At 39.8% G+C, this 15,705-nt stretch overlaps 2 protein-coding genes and 1 non-coding gene across 4 annotated transcripts; all 3 read right to left on the reverse strand.

The window, feature by feature from the left end:
- Positions 1 to 11: 11 nt before the first annotated feature.
- Positions 12 to 4,252, reverse strand: LOC136252623 (proliferating cell nuclear antigen-like). 2 transcript variants are annotated; one of them, XM_066045136.1, is made up of 7 exons: positions 4,153 to 4,252; positions 3,275 to 3,511; positions 1,310 to 1,407; positions 1,191 to 1,258; positions 651 to 845; positions 265 to 388; positions 12 to 207 (listed from the first exon to the last, which is right to left on the reverse strand). In XM_066045136.1, exons 2-7 carry the CDS (start codon positions 3,493 to 3,495, stop codon positions 101 to 103), a joined length of 813 nt encoding a protein of 270 aa, XP_065901208.1. In that variant the 5' UTR covers positions 3,496 to 3,511; positions 4,153 to 4,252; the 3' UTR covers positions 12 to 100. The 2 variants fall into 2 exon arrangements, with proteins under 2 accessions (XP_065901208.1, XP_065901209.1); XM_066045137.1 differs by lacking the exon at positions 4,153 to 4,252 and adding an exon at positions 3,900 to 3,927.
- On the reverse strand, positions 4,250 to 14,673 carry LOC136252621 (host cell factor 2-like). Its single transcript, XM_066045132.1, has 13 exons — positions 14,439 to 14,673; positions 13,809 to 13,942; positions 12,864 to 13,027; positions 10,370 to 10,557; positions 10,233 to 10,317; positions 10,069 to 10,178; positions 7,873 to 8,027; positions 7,391 to 7,714; positions 7,209 to 7,344; positions 6,999 to 7,145; positions 5,806 to 5,944; positions 4,522 to 4,644; positions 4,250 to 4,362 (listed from the first exon to the last, which is right to left on the reverse strand). The coding sequence occupies exons 1-13, from the start codon at positions 14,632 to 14,634 to the stop codon at positions 4,332 to 4,334; spliced, it is 1,932 nt and encodes a 643-aa protein (XP_065901204.1). The 5' UTR covers positions 14,635 to 14,673; the 3' UTR covers positions 4,250 to 4,331.
- Positions 6,083 to 6,155, reverse strand: Trnak-uuu (transfer RNA lysine (anticodon UUU)). Its single transcript has one exon. It is a non-coding gene; the product is annotated as a tRNA-Lys (tRNA).
- Positions 14,674 to 15,705: the final 1,032 nt, after the last annotated feature.

Raw genomic sequence — 15,705 nt, forward strand, 5'->3', positions numbered from 1 at the left:
CGAATTACAAATTATTTTACAACAGGTTATCCATAAAATAATAATATTGGTGTTGTAATAAAACTGTGTGTTGTCAATGGTAACAAGATGGTTGTCATGGTTACATCTCATCGGTGTTATTCTGATTTACTGAGTCATCACTATCCTCAACCTTTGGTGCCAGATAGAACCTGATCCGGCCAAAATCCTCTATAGCATATTCCACGACTATATTGGTGGTTACCATGGTAATAATAACATTACTAGGATCACATGATCACTCACCTAGCGGGTTATCAGTCTTCAGTAGTAGTTTTACTGTGGATGACAGGGGTGTGGCCTTTGTGAAAAAGTTGAGATAACGAAGAGCAAACGTTAATGAACAAGGCTCAGTAAACTCCAGTGAAACCTGTAAAGGATCAACATAACGTGCTAGAACCATCCCTCTGTAATGGACACCTTGGAACTATATCATTTGTGTTGTACAAAGACCTCAAGATATTTGATGACAGTTTGGTAGAATTAATTGTTGTTTGGAAACTTTCTATGCCACACATAGCCCAAACACATTTGACCATTGTATTGTAAACATTCTTGTGGTTGCCACCATATAAACAATTGTTATGTAATCAAATTCTTCGGATACACACAGTGTCCATAGAACTCCTCACCTGATCTTCCTCCTTGTCCACATTAGAGGTGGGTCGTAGGGTCACCCTGCCTGATCCTAGGTCCCCTGAGGCACTGAATGATATCCCATCTTTGGTACAGGCAATGTTCATTGAGTCTCCAAAGTTACTCAGGTCCCTACAAATCCTCTGCAACTCTGATGATGGCATTGTGACATAGACATCATGCTCATCTTGCTACAGGAATAAGGGGGAGTGGCTCAACATACAGGAAATATTTTTAGTTTGAGGGAACTTCTCGCAGTTGTTGCTAAAACACAAACTTTCTGAACTAAAAACTTCACCGCAATAAACCAACATAAATGGTTTGCAACCGACAAGGTACTCATTACTTTCCAAAATTTCAGCTCACACAGTGAGGATAGCAATTGACAATGCATGTGTAATGACAGCAAGCCACTAGTCCACTTATTATAAAGTGTATTGACATTTACTACCTCATAACTATGTAAAGTACAAAATTTATAGGAGACGATTAATTTCATGTGGGTGGTCCTTATAGACAGGTATAGCTGTACTTACTGGTATGGCTACACTTTCACTATCAATGTCCATCAATTTCATCTCATACTCACTAACTCTGTCCTGATCTGTTAGTAAACAGCACATTTAGATGTTGTTCTAAGTAACAACACACTTACTGGGGCTCTCAAACAACAAGGTCACATGATCACTGCTGTCAGAAGCCCTAATAGTTACACTGTCATCGTTATTAGAACAACGAACAATCTTTGTCAACCTGTAATGAAACATGGAGCATGACACACACTATACACTGAGCAGTGCTATTGAAAGTGTTCAAACCATCTAAACTTTAGCACAGTTGAAAATGACAGTATGAACACCAGAGGATGCCATTAAGCATATAATGGGTTATCACTATGAGTATCTTCTGCAGTATTCTCAATAAAGTATCTGCTAGTTTTTTATAGTAAGGCATCAATATTAGTGGTTGGAATTACTTGCTAAAATACTATTTTTGGTACAATGGTAAACACAATAACACATATTTTAGAACTAGCAATCTATGCTTGAAAAAAATATCGCAATTTAATTAGCCTACAGATTCACTCTCTTCCAAGCTCTCTCCTAGGCCATGAAGCTATTTTAATACTGTGTTTACACCAAACCAGTTTATGAAACATCCCATTAGACCACTATAATCATGCTAGCCTAGAAAATGGCATAAAGTAGGACTCCGTTAACAGGTGGTTAGAATGAAAGTGGCGAATTAGCATGGTTGTGCTCTAGGGATGGTTAATGGTATATACCAACGGGCTAATAGGGCTGGCTCAGTTCGGTAGGTGTTTATACTGTAGTGAAAAAACCAAGATGAGTCGTGCCAGACTGAGTCAGCGTGTGATATGAGGCAAGCGTAAACGCAGTATAACAATGGATACCACTCAGGATATGGCACATACACTATGCCATGCACACAGCTAGCTGAAACACAACTTGTTCATACTGGTTGCCAGTTAGTGTATTTATTGTAAAGCATTTTTTTAACAATTAGTAATTAAATTTGGTATTAAATATTGCGACATACACTAATTTTTTTGCCACCTACCAAACATCCTACCACGTTGGAACCTCTACCTTTTGTACAATAAAATGGATCGCCTCTTTAAGGGGACCAAGACCATTGGCTGTATTGAGGTTTCTCCTAGTATGTTCTGGTTACGTTTAGTTACAACAAACACAAATCCTACAGATATCAGAGAATTTAAGTAATGCAAGTTTAATGTTTTAATCAGTTTTATCAAGAGTAAACCAAGAGTGTCGAACAGTGTATTAGCCCATGATGAAATGATAATTTGAAATGCGTACATGGCAACGGGTCTTTGTATGCCAGTTTTTCCATCTTATTCAACCAAGTAATCAACAGTTATTGTACAAGGAAAGTGTAGTAAGGACCCAAGATAACTCCAGCTCGCTAAAACAATGGTTGCACAAATGAGCGTGTTGCCACGCCTTCAGGGATCCGCTTGGAAGTTCCAGAACTTTAACATTAGCCAATTCCCTTTAACACTATCATGTTTTCACTTGGTTTAGTGGCTGAAGCTAAACACAGCAATCCTTAATGGCAACGTAAATGAACAATTACTGAACTATTCGTGTTACTTCACACAATCATTAATCACAGGGTAATACACCCATTTGACACTCTTGTTTTCTATTATATATTCTTAGTGCTATTGGAATTGTTTATGGAATAATCATGGAGTTTACTAAAGGCCTAGATAGGTGAGCTTGCTTGTAAAGTAGTTACTTCGCGCGGTCCATATTCAGAAATGTTTGGTGAAGCATCTTGTAGTGTAGCAAGGAACACAAAACACTGTCTGAGTGGCTTTCATGGCGAAATCCAAGTTGTGCATACTAATTACGTGAATATTAATTGATCCCCACAATCGATTTCAGCCTCAACGTCTATATAATCACTGCCCAGTTGTAGCTGGGCTACATACAAAATGTAGCCTGGGTGTCTCCTTTGATCTGAGGTGTGAAAGTTTTATCTAGGCGAACATCTCTTGTAAAAGAGGCTGTCCACAAATTTAGAGGTATCCTTTTTAAGACAAGATTTCACTATGCTCACAAAACAAACTCACTTGGACATGTTAATCCCCAGGGTGAGGTTACGGTCACAACGGAAAGGATCAAACCCATCGGCGTTCATCTCCAAGGAGACCAGGCTCACATGACTGCTGTCCATTCCCTGGAGGGAAATGCCTGTTGAGGAGCAATCCCAGTTGCCCTCGGCAACCACTTCCTTGACTGCCTCAAGCACTTTCTTGAGTAGTGAACTGCGGATGAGTTTTGCCTCAAACATCTTGTAGTGTAACTATCTGTGTTGAGGGACATCAGTGGCATGTAAATTCAGTATGCTGAATGATGACTAACATACATACATTTCCAATAATACTCAATTTTAGTACTGCCTATTAACAATCAAGCCATGGTAATGCAGGTCAAAATTCTGGATCCCGACCACTGAAGCTCACCAACATCCACACTCCAAATAATATACTGTCACGATAAGCTGATCTCATCTAGTGACCAGTGTGGTAATCAAATCGGCTACAATTGATCGATCACTACACCACACAACACGTGGTGAGGTAGTCTGGAGCACAACCAGGGTGGACACAGCAATAAAGCTGAAACGATCTCTGATAAACCACAGGCTTCTCATAAACCAAGTACTAGACTAACGAAACATTATTTTACACGTACACTAATCCATCAATTCGTTCACTCCACTACCACAGCTGAAAAACAGGGCACAGCTGAAAAACAGGGCACAGCTGAAAAACAGCTTTTGCTGATGCTGTCTCCCTGTCTAAATAACATTAAAAAAAAACAAAAAACCACTGATTCGTGATGATCACGGCAACTTGTAAACAACGTAGACACCACGTGACACAGCGACATTTCCACACAACTTAGCTCGTTACATACATGACATTACACACGCTAACACACTCACCATACAAAACTTCACGTTGATCAGTTCCCGCCTGGCGCGTGTTTAACCCGCTAAAATCACCCGCCGTATATCACGTGAACGTATCACAACGCATGCGCACTACTACAAATCATGATAAAAACTGTTGTAACACACAAACGACTACAAGAATCACTAATAAGGGATGCTGTCCGCTCTTCCTAGTTCGGCTTGGCCTTCTTTGCTTCTTCCCTATGTAGAGACACATCCCATGTGATCACATAATCCATTATACCAGCTGAGTACAAAATAACAGGCAACCATTGGTCATTGTTTTCAGTAGAGGTTCAATAGTTGAGCGGCATAACTGGTCACTCTATTTTGAACTCAGCTGACAAGGTAGTCACTTACAAAGGGGTAGGCGTGCCGGGGGCAGGTCTCTTGGTTCCTACATTGTTGTTAGCCATAGTTGGTGTCCCCGGGGTGGCCGGCTTGGGGTCCTGTAGCCACCTCACCTGTGTAGCAGGACCATACCTGTTTGGAGATTAGAAATAGACAATCTTATAATGACAACAAATCTTATCACACAACATAACTGACAACCCAGCTGTAACACTTGCTAGCATAACAAGCAGAGTTGGGGAAGTTACCTTTTCAAAGTAATATATTACATATTAAATAATACTTTCTACACAATGAAATATATTACAGTTACATATTACTTAAAATAAAATGTAACTTAAATATTACACATTAAGTTACTTGTGAAATGTAACTTAATATTATTAACTGTAGATATTAAAGTTACTGAATGCAAGTAACTTCACATACTTTAATATTATGAATTAAATTAACACTTCAGCATATATGCATGCAAACCACATGTTTTCACACAGACGGTGGGCATTAATAGCGATGGTCTATGTGGTCACGTGGTACGCATCAGTCCAATGGACAGGGCAGCATCCTTTCATATTGGTGAAAGGTTAATGGAGTGAGGTAATGGATCACTGAGTAGTTTAACGCATAGTATAAAAGCCATTTGTAATGCATTACTGGCTCATTGTTGCTCATAGTATTACTCGTTACATCGCTGATCGCTGATCGCTACTCGTTACCTTGCTCGTTACATAATATTATCACTTTGTTCGTTACTAGTAACGAGTTAATAGTTTCTAAAAGTAACTTTAAGTTATATTACATGCATTTCACAATGTAACGCGTTATATTACTTCAACTCGCAAATTGTAATATATATTACGTAACGCGTTACCCCATCTCTGATAACAAGTTACAACCAAGCTGTTTTAGTGCTAAAGAAGGTTTGTGAGGAGAGACACACATTATGTAATTTAAAAAGAAAAACAAAATCATGTTACAAGCCATTGCACATGGCTTTGTAACACACACACACACACACACACACACACACACACACACACACACACACACACACACACACACACACACACACACACACACACACACACACACACACACACACACACACACACACACACACACACACACACACACACACACACACACACACACACACACACACACACACACACACACACACACACACACACACACACCCAGATGGTATAAGGAAAGTAATTGTAATTTAATTGAATATACTTGTAAATCACTGTAATTATTATCAAATACTGTAAATATCTAATTATTGCTCACCCCTTATCATTCCTAGCAGCTATACGAAATATGATAGCTGGCTTTGAGGTGGTGTCAATGTGGGCGTTGGTCAGTTGCCCATGTGATACAACACACTGTGATGAGGGACCACAGTACACCCTGGCAAATGCCATAGTACCTGTAGACAAGATGTGATGTTATGTATAATAGCAAAACCTCTACAATCTACTACAGTACTTACTGGTGACAGAAAATGTGACTGAACAATGAGGTAGAATTATTAATGGTGCAGCAAAAAACAAGAAAACATAACCTTAGCCCAGTAAGGGATTTGAACCCTTGACCCTCAGATTAAAAGTCTGATGCTCTAACGACTGAGCTAACTGGGCTGCTCATGGTGTGATGATATTGATGTTGTTATTTAGTGTAACCTGTTAATGTGGAGAACACCTACTGTACCTTAGTTAAGGCCCCAAAGTATCCCTTAGCACATAAACTGACCTGGAAAATCAGGACACTATTGTAACAAGAAATTCCACAAAACAGCTAAATTTCTGTCAAGAATGATAACCTACTTCATTTGCTGAAACATACCATACGTAAAAGCAAGTTTTTTTTAAGGGAGAAATTTTTGACAGTTGGTGGATTAGCAGTTATTTGTATGAAAATTAATACAATTCTCACAATCACTCTATCATTGCTTAAGTTAGAGCAACAATTCTAGAACATGGTCCTGTTCCAACTGATGAATTGTAGCAACACACTGTCTTCATGCTCTTCTTATCATTAAAGATACTTAATTTCATAATCCTAGTGGATACCATGTGAGGGAGACTGTCATGAAAAACTGAGGGAAAACCGTGTTCAGTAAAGAGGAGGATTGGTGCCAAGGGTTATGATACCTTACTTTCACTGCAGCCTCCGTAACCATGTGTGTAACTAATATATTAAAGCACCACTCTTTGTGTGACTCAATCACACTAACTCAGCCTCTTTGTGAATGTGTTTACTCTTGTACAAACTTTCACTTTCAACACATTAGAATTTCTCCTTCACAAATTGTGGATTATGACTTGCTAAAAATTTTACCTTTTGGAAAAAAATGTTATGGTACGTACATATGTATAGCTGTAATTCACACGTTTCAGCATGTTTATTTCCTTTCTGGCTGATTTTCATGTCATTCTTGTCACACACAACACATAATGGTGTTCTATCCCATTACCACTGACCTGGTTGGGCAGTAGGCTGTGGCTTCAATCCCAGATAGACGGAGTACTCAGTTATAGCCCCAGCTGAGTTCTGAGGTGGTTCCCATGACAAATGTGCACCCTCCGCACTCTTGCTGATCCTGATAGCTGATGGTGCTCCAGGGAAACCTGTAGAGTGAATATACAACTTAATTCAGTGTGCCACACAGGGTGTGCACTAATAAGAATTACCTGGCATACAGGTCTTAAAGGCAGTCACCTCACTAAAGGGACCATGTCCACATTGGTTAATAGCCGCTACCCTAAACTTGTATGCTCTACCCGGCAACAGCTCTTGTTTACGAGTCTCGGTGATACCGCTATCACCCTAGATACAAGCATGGTGCTTAATAATCCAATAATATCATATGTACCTTTTCCCCAGTAGGGATCTGATACCCAGTTACCGTGCATACAGTTGCCTTGACAACATCAACATCATACCAACGAGGTGGCTCTTCTGCTGCTTGTTGTTGTCCTGTTGCTGGGGCAACTGTAGTTGCCTCAGGCTGTGTTCCATTAGCTTTCTTATTAGCTGCAGGTAAATTGTATTGTTGTATCTGGAGCAGGTAACAGTCAGCTGATGGTATACTGGTCCATTGTAACTCCAGTGAAGTGGTACCAGCTCTGACCAGCTGTACCCTCGTTGGGGCAGGAGGGATCTCCGTCTCCAGGAACCATAGGTCATTACAGCATACCTGTGTAACCATGGATACAAGTATACTACTACAATATCACCATATACACATATACAGTTAGTTACCCCACAAATGTCAAACAATCTACAAATGGCTAACACCATCCACCCAATTGTAAGGTTAAATTAATACATTTTACATCCAAATATAAGCCACACCTGGTTATTCCACAGTTTCTTGTACCCATCCCTGCCACTCCAAACATACATCCTGGTATCCACAGCAGCACCTGTATGACCTGCCCTCGGGCATGGCACGTCTTCATTGTCATCTTTCTCAGGAAATGCTGGACACACCTCCCACATGCAGGTATCTATGGCAACAAGAAGTCAGTTAACCTAGTGACTGTGATACATCAACTACCTGTAGATCTACTATTTAAAACTGAATACGACTGTTCTATTAGATCATTTGTCAGGTCAAAGTGCCAGGATGGAGGGAACTTTGCTAAAAACATTCACAATGGATACAGCTAGGGGTGACCATGAATATACAAGATACAAGTGATTATGAAGAATTTCTCCTGTGTAGTGAAGCTGTAAGAATCCCTGTACTGTAAATCACACGAAAAAATTGAGGCCAAAACTTTATTTTATTATTGGCTGCATCACCCAGAATAGTTTAAAGGGGGCAATGCATCGTGAATTGTTTATGTGTGAAGCCATTCAAGTTTATGATGTAATCATAAACAAATAATGTCATTGCTAAGGAGTGCTGTGCCATTAATTGGCAGTCTTTGTATATCTGTTCTTGTATGACGATTGTAAGATAGATGAGCTAGCTTAAAATGCCCCCTGGGATGTCTAACATTGTAACAAAAGCAATACATTATAGTAGAAGACTTGTTCATCTCAGGACAAAGCGCTTCATTTTATACAATAACACTAGTGTTATGTGAACACAAGTTGTTGTGTAGTGTCAATTACATACTTCCCCCACTTGCTTGTTTATTCCTTTTACAGCCATAGAATGAAATCTGTGAATAGTTTTAAGATTGTCCTCCCACACACATTGTACACTGTCAGTTGCTACCAATACTAAGCACCATCTGTCAGCTGCTAACAGCAGAATAGTAGATCACTACAGTTCATTATTATTGGACCTTCAATGTACTGGCCTGTATGTCCAGCTTGTTACAATTGAAAATGGCTGCTTAGGATATTTTACACCTGTGACACCGACCAAGCAAGTTACCATCCAGAGAGCTATCAAGCCATTGTTTGATCAAGCTGCCAGAATTGCAATATCCTGCTATACAGAATTTTCAATGCTTGCTCCTTAGAACTGTGAGATCTGACAGATCTGTTAAACTAAGTAACTAATAATTGATGTGTGTGTTCTGTTTCTTTTTGTGTGTATGTTTGCCTTGTCAGGACTCCAGCTGCTTTAAAGTTTCTTGGTACCCCTGCACCTAGGCCCCTTATTTCCTGTACATTTGCCTTAAACCATAAGATGTATAAATCAATCAATCACCTGTTTATACAATCTTGAATGGCTTTGCAACAAAACAATTCCCATGACAATCATGTCAACAACAGCTGATATAAGGAGCAATTAGTTGTTTCAACTGATTCACCCATTATAATAAACAAACACCTGGTACATCACATTCAATTTTCCTTTCACATGTGATAGCTACACTGGGTCTAAAAATTTCTGTAAATTACCATTGCTCTCCTAAATTACAAAAATATGTTATTTTAATGATAGCGTTGAATATTTTCTGTATATCAGACACTTTAGGACAAACCAGAATCTTTACACCCACATTAGCTGTAATAAACAGGTTGTCATCTTTTAGAGGTAGTAATGTATAGAGCCAGACCTGTTGGGTCTTTGTCCTTATTATGCAGGTGTTTCCCTGTGTTTTCTATTGTGTCCTTATTTGGAGTATGTTAACACTGTAATGATGAGGTATGGTAGTATTAATGTTATGCTGTCAGATCAAATTTCTGTAAACTAGGTCTCACAAAATGTAAGGTCATGATATTTAGAGCTGTCACCTCAGTTTAGTGCTGCAGGAGTATCACCTGATATCAAAGCCAATGTTAGTGCTGTGTAGATAATGATGTGGGCGAGGCTGGACATTTCTGTATTTGGCAAGTTAGTCTGAGTGACTATACAAGTGATGCCTATAGTAAACTGGGTGGTTTTAGTAGTGTCAGCTACTAGTCTCAACTGCTATACACAAAATTTGGTTACCACAAGTAACTAATACTTGTGGTATACACCTAACTTGTAAGCCTAGAATGAGCTGTATATCAATGTGCTTGTGAGCCATTTAATAATAACGAGGTTGAGCATTAATCAGCTAATTTGGTTACTGGTGCAACCCTACATCAGTAAACACCTACCCAGGTTGAGACAGGCTAGACTGTTAGTACACTTCCATTCTGTTTCTGTATTTGGTCCAGAGTCAGCAGCTTCAGGATTGACTGGTACCCAACCTCCAAATATGTACATCCTGTGGCAGGTCATGTGATTACAGTAACACCATGTGAAAAATCTATCAACTCACTTGTTCTTTATCATACACGCCGTGTGCAAGCTCCGTGGTAATGGAGAAATCCCTGTTAGTGTGGGCATGCTCCACTGCATAACATCTGAAATGCCAATACATTATTCAGTTGCCATGGTAATCATCACATCACATACCGACATTCAGGATCCACAGGTCTCCAAGACGATGACCATTCATTCCACCATATACTACTAACTTGTTGCCCATGGTAACAGCAGAGTGACTCTCTCGTGGTGATGGACATGGTCCCTCAATGGTAGGTGATACCCACTGTAATGAGGTACCCTCCCTGATCTCCAGTGTGAATATGTCATTGAGGTATCTGTAGGAGGATGAGACACAGTATGTGACTCGTGTTAGTATAGTGAGTGAGTGAGTGAGTGAGTGAGTGAGTGAGTGAGTGAGTGAGTGAGTGAGTGAGTGAGTTAGTGAGTGAGTGAGTAAGAGTGTGTGTATTGACTCTTGTGTTAGTAGTGAGTGAGTGTGTGTGCATTTGTATGCACCAGTGAGGAATCCAATTAATGCACAAGCTCGACAACCGTGGTACCATGAATTATACCCAAAAGAGGTCAGGAACAAGGGTTCGCAATTTTCTCTCAATACTGTAGGAGGAGCCAACCACGAATTTAAATGGATCCACTACCAAATTAGTTACTGAGACAGACCAGGTATCTGTTGCTGGCCATGATGCAACTGCTAAAATGATGAAACAGCTACTGGACCAGATGATAAAGCTGAAGATTGGCTTTAAAAAGAAAAGGAGCCTAAGAATAAGCAGAGACCATATGTTTCTAAGCAAAACCAACAATGCCAAATAGTTTGCTGGCGATGTACTGTAATAGACCTGGACACATTACCAGGGATTGTTACCATTTCAACAGGGAATGAGCAACCTCGCAAGAAGTGAGCCAATCTCATGAGGTTGATGACAATGTTCAACCAGAGTCTAAAATCTTATATGAAGAGAGCCATTTGTATAGCGGGTAACAATAAGGCTCATCCCTACCTTATTATTGACACATCTTACCTAGAAATTTACAAAAGGTCACACAGTGCTGGTGAAGGTGAATGGGGAAAGAAGTAAAATTTCTGCTCGACACTGACTCTGCAGTGATCTTCCTTTGGCTGGACACGTGGAAGCAATGTAGGAACACATTAGAACAACTAGAGAAGTGAGATGGGACAAGCCCAGTTTGAGTGTATGCAGTATTTGTGTTCAGTTGTGTGTTTGTAAGTGTATGTATGTATGTTTGCTCGGCCAGGGAAGAACAGCTATGCCGACTGGTTTGAGTTTAAATTATAAATCAAATCAAATCAAGTGGATGATGCACCACTCACAGTCAACAGCAACTGTAAGCTCTATTTCTGCTTTGCAAAATACTAACTGTGCTAGTTGTTGAATCTCTTCTATGCAAGGGTATATTGGGAATGGACTTCGTCCAACGAAACACCTGCTCAACCACAGTCAAGGGTGAGTGTGCTAGCATTTGTGTCTCACACACTATGTGTATCCCAGTGAGAAGTGAAATAGAAATCATAGTTACTGTTCAGGGATCTGTTAACAATGGAGACACTTACTTGTTAGAAGGAACAGAAGGTAGCAAATCATTAGTACTAGTTACCAGAGTGCCCGTCTGATAGTAAAGCAATTGTTTAAGTACTCGATCCCAAACCAACCTATTACCCTACACCGCAATGCAGCAACTGCGGAGGTGCATTTGGTAAACACTGCTTGTGTAGCAGCTACTGGTAAACTGGGTCCAGCCACACCTGTAATTCCTGCAAAAAAAATGGCTCAGCAGTCCCAAGAAAACTTATCTGAAGGTGAAACAAATGATTTTGACAATAAATGATTTTTTCCCCAGCTATTGCTAACTTTGCAGATATTTCTGCTGGTCCTTTGGGACTTACTGTACATACATGTTGCAGCACAACATCAATACAGGGACTGGACCTCCTATCAGACAATTGGTGTGGTACATCTCACCAACTAAGAAACAGGAAGTCAGCTACATGTTATCCAGCCATCATGCAGCCATTGTCCTAGTACAGAAAAAGGATGGTAGCACTCATTTTTGCGTTGACTACTGGAAGCTAAACCCACTATCACAAATCACCAACACTCTTAACATGTTACATGATTAAAGTGGTTTAACAAGTGGTAAATGGCAAGTGGAGTTCTATTAAAGTGATCTGCATAGAACAGCCTCCTGTACACCATAATATGGGTTATGAGTTCAAGGTGATGCCCTTTGGTCTGTGTAACACACCCACTACCTGAATCTGTTGCTGTGCACTCTTGTAGTTGGGGACTATACCAAGTGTGTCTTATCCGTAACCAAGATACCACCACTATAACCAACAAACTCATAAATAAGTTCAAATCATGGATGCATATGGCTGTTGAAGTCTGTGATTTATATTACCACCAATGTGTGTGTGTGTGTGTGTGTGTGTGTGTGTGTGTGTGTGTGTGTGTGTGTGTGTGTGTGTGTGTGTGTGTGTGTGTGTGTGTGTGTGTGTGTGTGTGTGTGTGTGTGTGTGTGTGTGTGTGTGTGCATGTGTGGCTGGTGACCAGACAACTTACAATCTAGCCAAAAGCCACACAGCCCAGTCCACAATACTCACTTTGGGATATTTATTTTAGGATCACTGGAGCCATTAGCTAGTCCACCAAATATCACTGCTTTCTGGCCAACCAGATTGAAAGTGTGCCCCAATCTTGGACAGGGGGGTTCCCCTAGAGGAGTTAACCTTCTCCACTCCCACCTGCTAGCTAGTAACTCATACAACTAAAATGAGAGAATTAAAATTAATAATAAAAACACCAAAACTGAACTTCAAATACATAACTACAAAAATTTTTATTCACCATCAACATCTGACAATTCTATGATTATGATGATGGCATTATAGTAGCTTAAGGGATAATACAATTAGAACTGTTCAATGGTAAAGTATCCAGCTATAACACAAGGCATACCAGTCACATACGGAACAGGTTCTTGTTGACCTTAAAACAAAGATTTAAAACAGACCACATAAACACTGACAAAAACAGTTCAATAAACACTTGATTGTTTGACACCTCACAATACTGAACAAATGTATTGTGGATTATGGTGGAAGTGTAAATCACTTTATGTGTACATCATCACCAGTTATTATTGCTTCTTCCTGAGTAACTGATTCGTCTATCTGGATAGCAGTATACCTACATGAGCTCTGATGTAGTAATGGTCTGATTAGATTTATGAGATTTAAGTCATTCACAGACAAAAATAGTTGGGAGTGCCACCAGACCACATTGAATTTTTGCTCAAATGATAGTGTCTATCACCATCACCATATTGTCATTATCCTATGTGTACTCAATCCAGAGGAAATGTATCTTTAGAAGAAACATGTTTTCTTATAGAAACTTATATATCATATTGTATATTTGACATCACTCTATTTCAATCCTAGGACACACACACACACACACGCACGTACACACTACATACACACACACTCTCTACACAAACAAACAAACAAACAAACAAACAAGCACACACACACACAGAGTCTCACCTCACTAGAGTACCTCCCATATTCCACCATTCCTCCAAATATCAATAACCTCACTCCATCACAGATAAAACCAAATGCTGCACAACCACTTGGCTTCTCCCCTCTAACTTGAGGGGCAAACCACTGTCCTGTGGCTATGAGTAATAATACAATACATGATTATATCAACGTTACACAGAGGTGTGGATATCTGAATTTAGTGATAAGCACAAACATCATCCATTAAAAAGTATGGTGTCCTATACACTAAAATGTAGTGTTCTTTAAGAGGTTAACTGTACAATGTTCATTATGCAGATATAGTTCCACCTGGCAAAAAAAAATTTTTGAGCAAAGCAATGTATCAGGCATCAAGTGTATATTGAAGGGGATTACTATAAAGTGGCCACATTATAGAGGTAAAATACACTAAGATTATACTCTACAACCAAGTCCCGCCCAACTAGCCTCAGCGGCATCTGGTTAACATGTTGAACGGCTTCCCTTTCTTTCCCGACCACCACAAACCAGCTGCTCATAACATAGACACGCCTAGCACACACCACACGCTGCTAAACTACTTGCTAGGCCGTGTTCTAATAAACCTTCTTGTTTAAAAGCAGCATCACGTGCAAATACTAAGCGCCGTACCTGTGTTCAAGACGTGTAGTTCATCCACAATTCCATCGTTACCACCTCCGAATATAATTATCAGTTCTTTAATGGCTACCGCCTTATGACCGTGCCGAGCCCGAGGGGCGGGACCACTTGTCGAAACAATTTTCTTCCATTTGATGTTCAGCAAACTGTTCGTCGGGGTCGACTGCTGCGCCACGCCGTCCGCCATCTTGACTTTACACACTGAGCATGCGCATTTGCTTGTTTTCTTATTAATGCCGCTCTTTTCGCCAGCGTAAAATGTGCTTTAAATAGAATGGCGTCATCAGCGTGATAAAAATGGCGGCATGATCGTTATAGCTTTTAATGTTTCATCTTCCAGCAGTTATAACTGTTGTAGTGTGGTGTTTTACACATATAAATGTAGTGCCTAGTTTGACTAGCTGGTTTTTAGGCTACAAAAATGAGTTCAGTATAGCTAGAGTCAGCTATTATCAGTTAGCTGACAATTGTATGTCACTGACACCTGATCTGAAGTGGGTAAACCAATGTACAATGAAATTACGCGATTGCTTACTGCTAGCTAACTGAATACCTACATACTGAGCCAGTATGGCTACCTAGCTATAATAACAGCCATCAGCTGCTGGTTTTTATCAGATCAAAAAGGCATGCAAAATTAAATACTGTCACAATTTAAGAACGTTGACACCTGGTGTGCACTATGAATTTTTAAAAAGCTTTAGATTGGAGCTAACTATAATTTTGAGCACTTCAAGTTTCATGTGTTTGAGCACAGTGCTCAGTACCTTAGTAGTTAGAGGAATTTGAAAATCACTGAGTGGCAGCTTATAACTATACTAAAGTGTGAGCTCTGTCAAGATTATCAGTGCAGTCTCTCCTCCCAGGACAGGATATTTCATTTGGTGACTCGTGAAATTCATCTGTTTGCTAATTCCACTCAACCATTCATGAGTAGCTATATTTTAGTACTTACTTTATAATAGCTGCTCATGGGTTACTTAGCTATCTGTCTCTAGGTATTGTTTAAGGCAAACTGCACAAGTCTGCTACCTTCTCTGCTAGCACTGGCCAACCTTCTGGACCAGCTGGTGATGTCAGATTTGAGCTAATAATAAATAATACTGAAATAGTAGAGTCTTGTAGAATCAGAGTTCTGCAGTGTCACATGCAGCCAGCACTAAATTGTAGCAGCTTGTTGATTTTCCCCATAAATTATTTTAGGAGTAAAGCTTAAACGGTGCTACATTAAAGTACTGTAATAGAACTCTCTCTAAAG

Source organism: Dysidea avara, chromosome 4 (genome assembly GCF_963678975.1).
Source record: "Dysidea avara chromosome 4, odDysAvar1.4, whole genome shotgun sequence".
Classification (NCBI taxonomy): Eukaryota; Metazoa; Porifera; class Demospongiae; order Dictyoceratida; family Dysideidae; genus Dysidea; species Dysidea avara.

Bases quoted from the DNA above. Each gene is read 5' to 3' on its own strand.
- LOC136252623 (XM_066045136.1), bottom strand. From the start codon at position 3,495: ATGTTTGAGGCAAAACTCATCCGCAGTTCACTACTCAAGAAAGTGCTT. The intron at 1,259-1,309 runs GTAAGTGTGTTG...GTTTACTAACAG, and splicing joins CTTGTTGTTTGAGAGCCCCA to ATCAGGACAGAGTTAGTGAG. The intron at 389-650 runs GTGAGGAGTTCT...GATCCTTTACAG, and splicing joins TGGACAAGGAGGAAGATCAG to GTTTCACTGGAGTTTACTGA.
- LOC136252621 (XM_066045132.1), bottom strand. From the start codon at position 14,634: ATGGCGGACGGCGTGGCGCAGCAGTCGACCCCGACGAACAGTTTGCTG. The intron at 10,558-12,863 runs GTGAGTATTGTG...ATCCTCCTACAG, and splicing joins CCTAAAATAAATATCCCAAA to ATACCTCAATGACATATTCA. The intron at 5,945-6,998 runs GTCAGTGGTAAT...TCTTGTCTACAG, and splicing joins ACAGCCTACTGCCCAACCAG to GTACTATGGCATTTGCCAGG.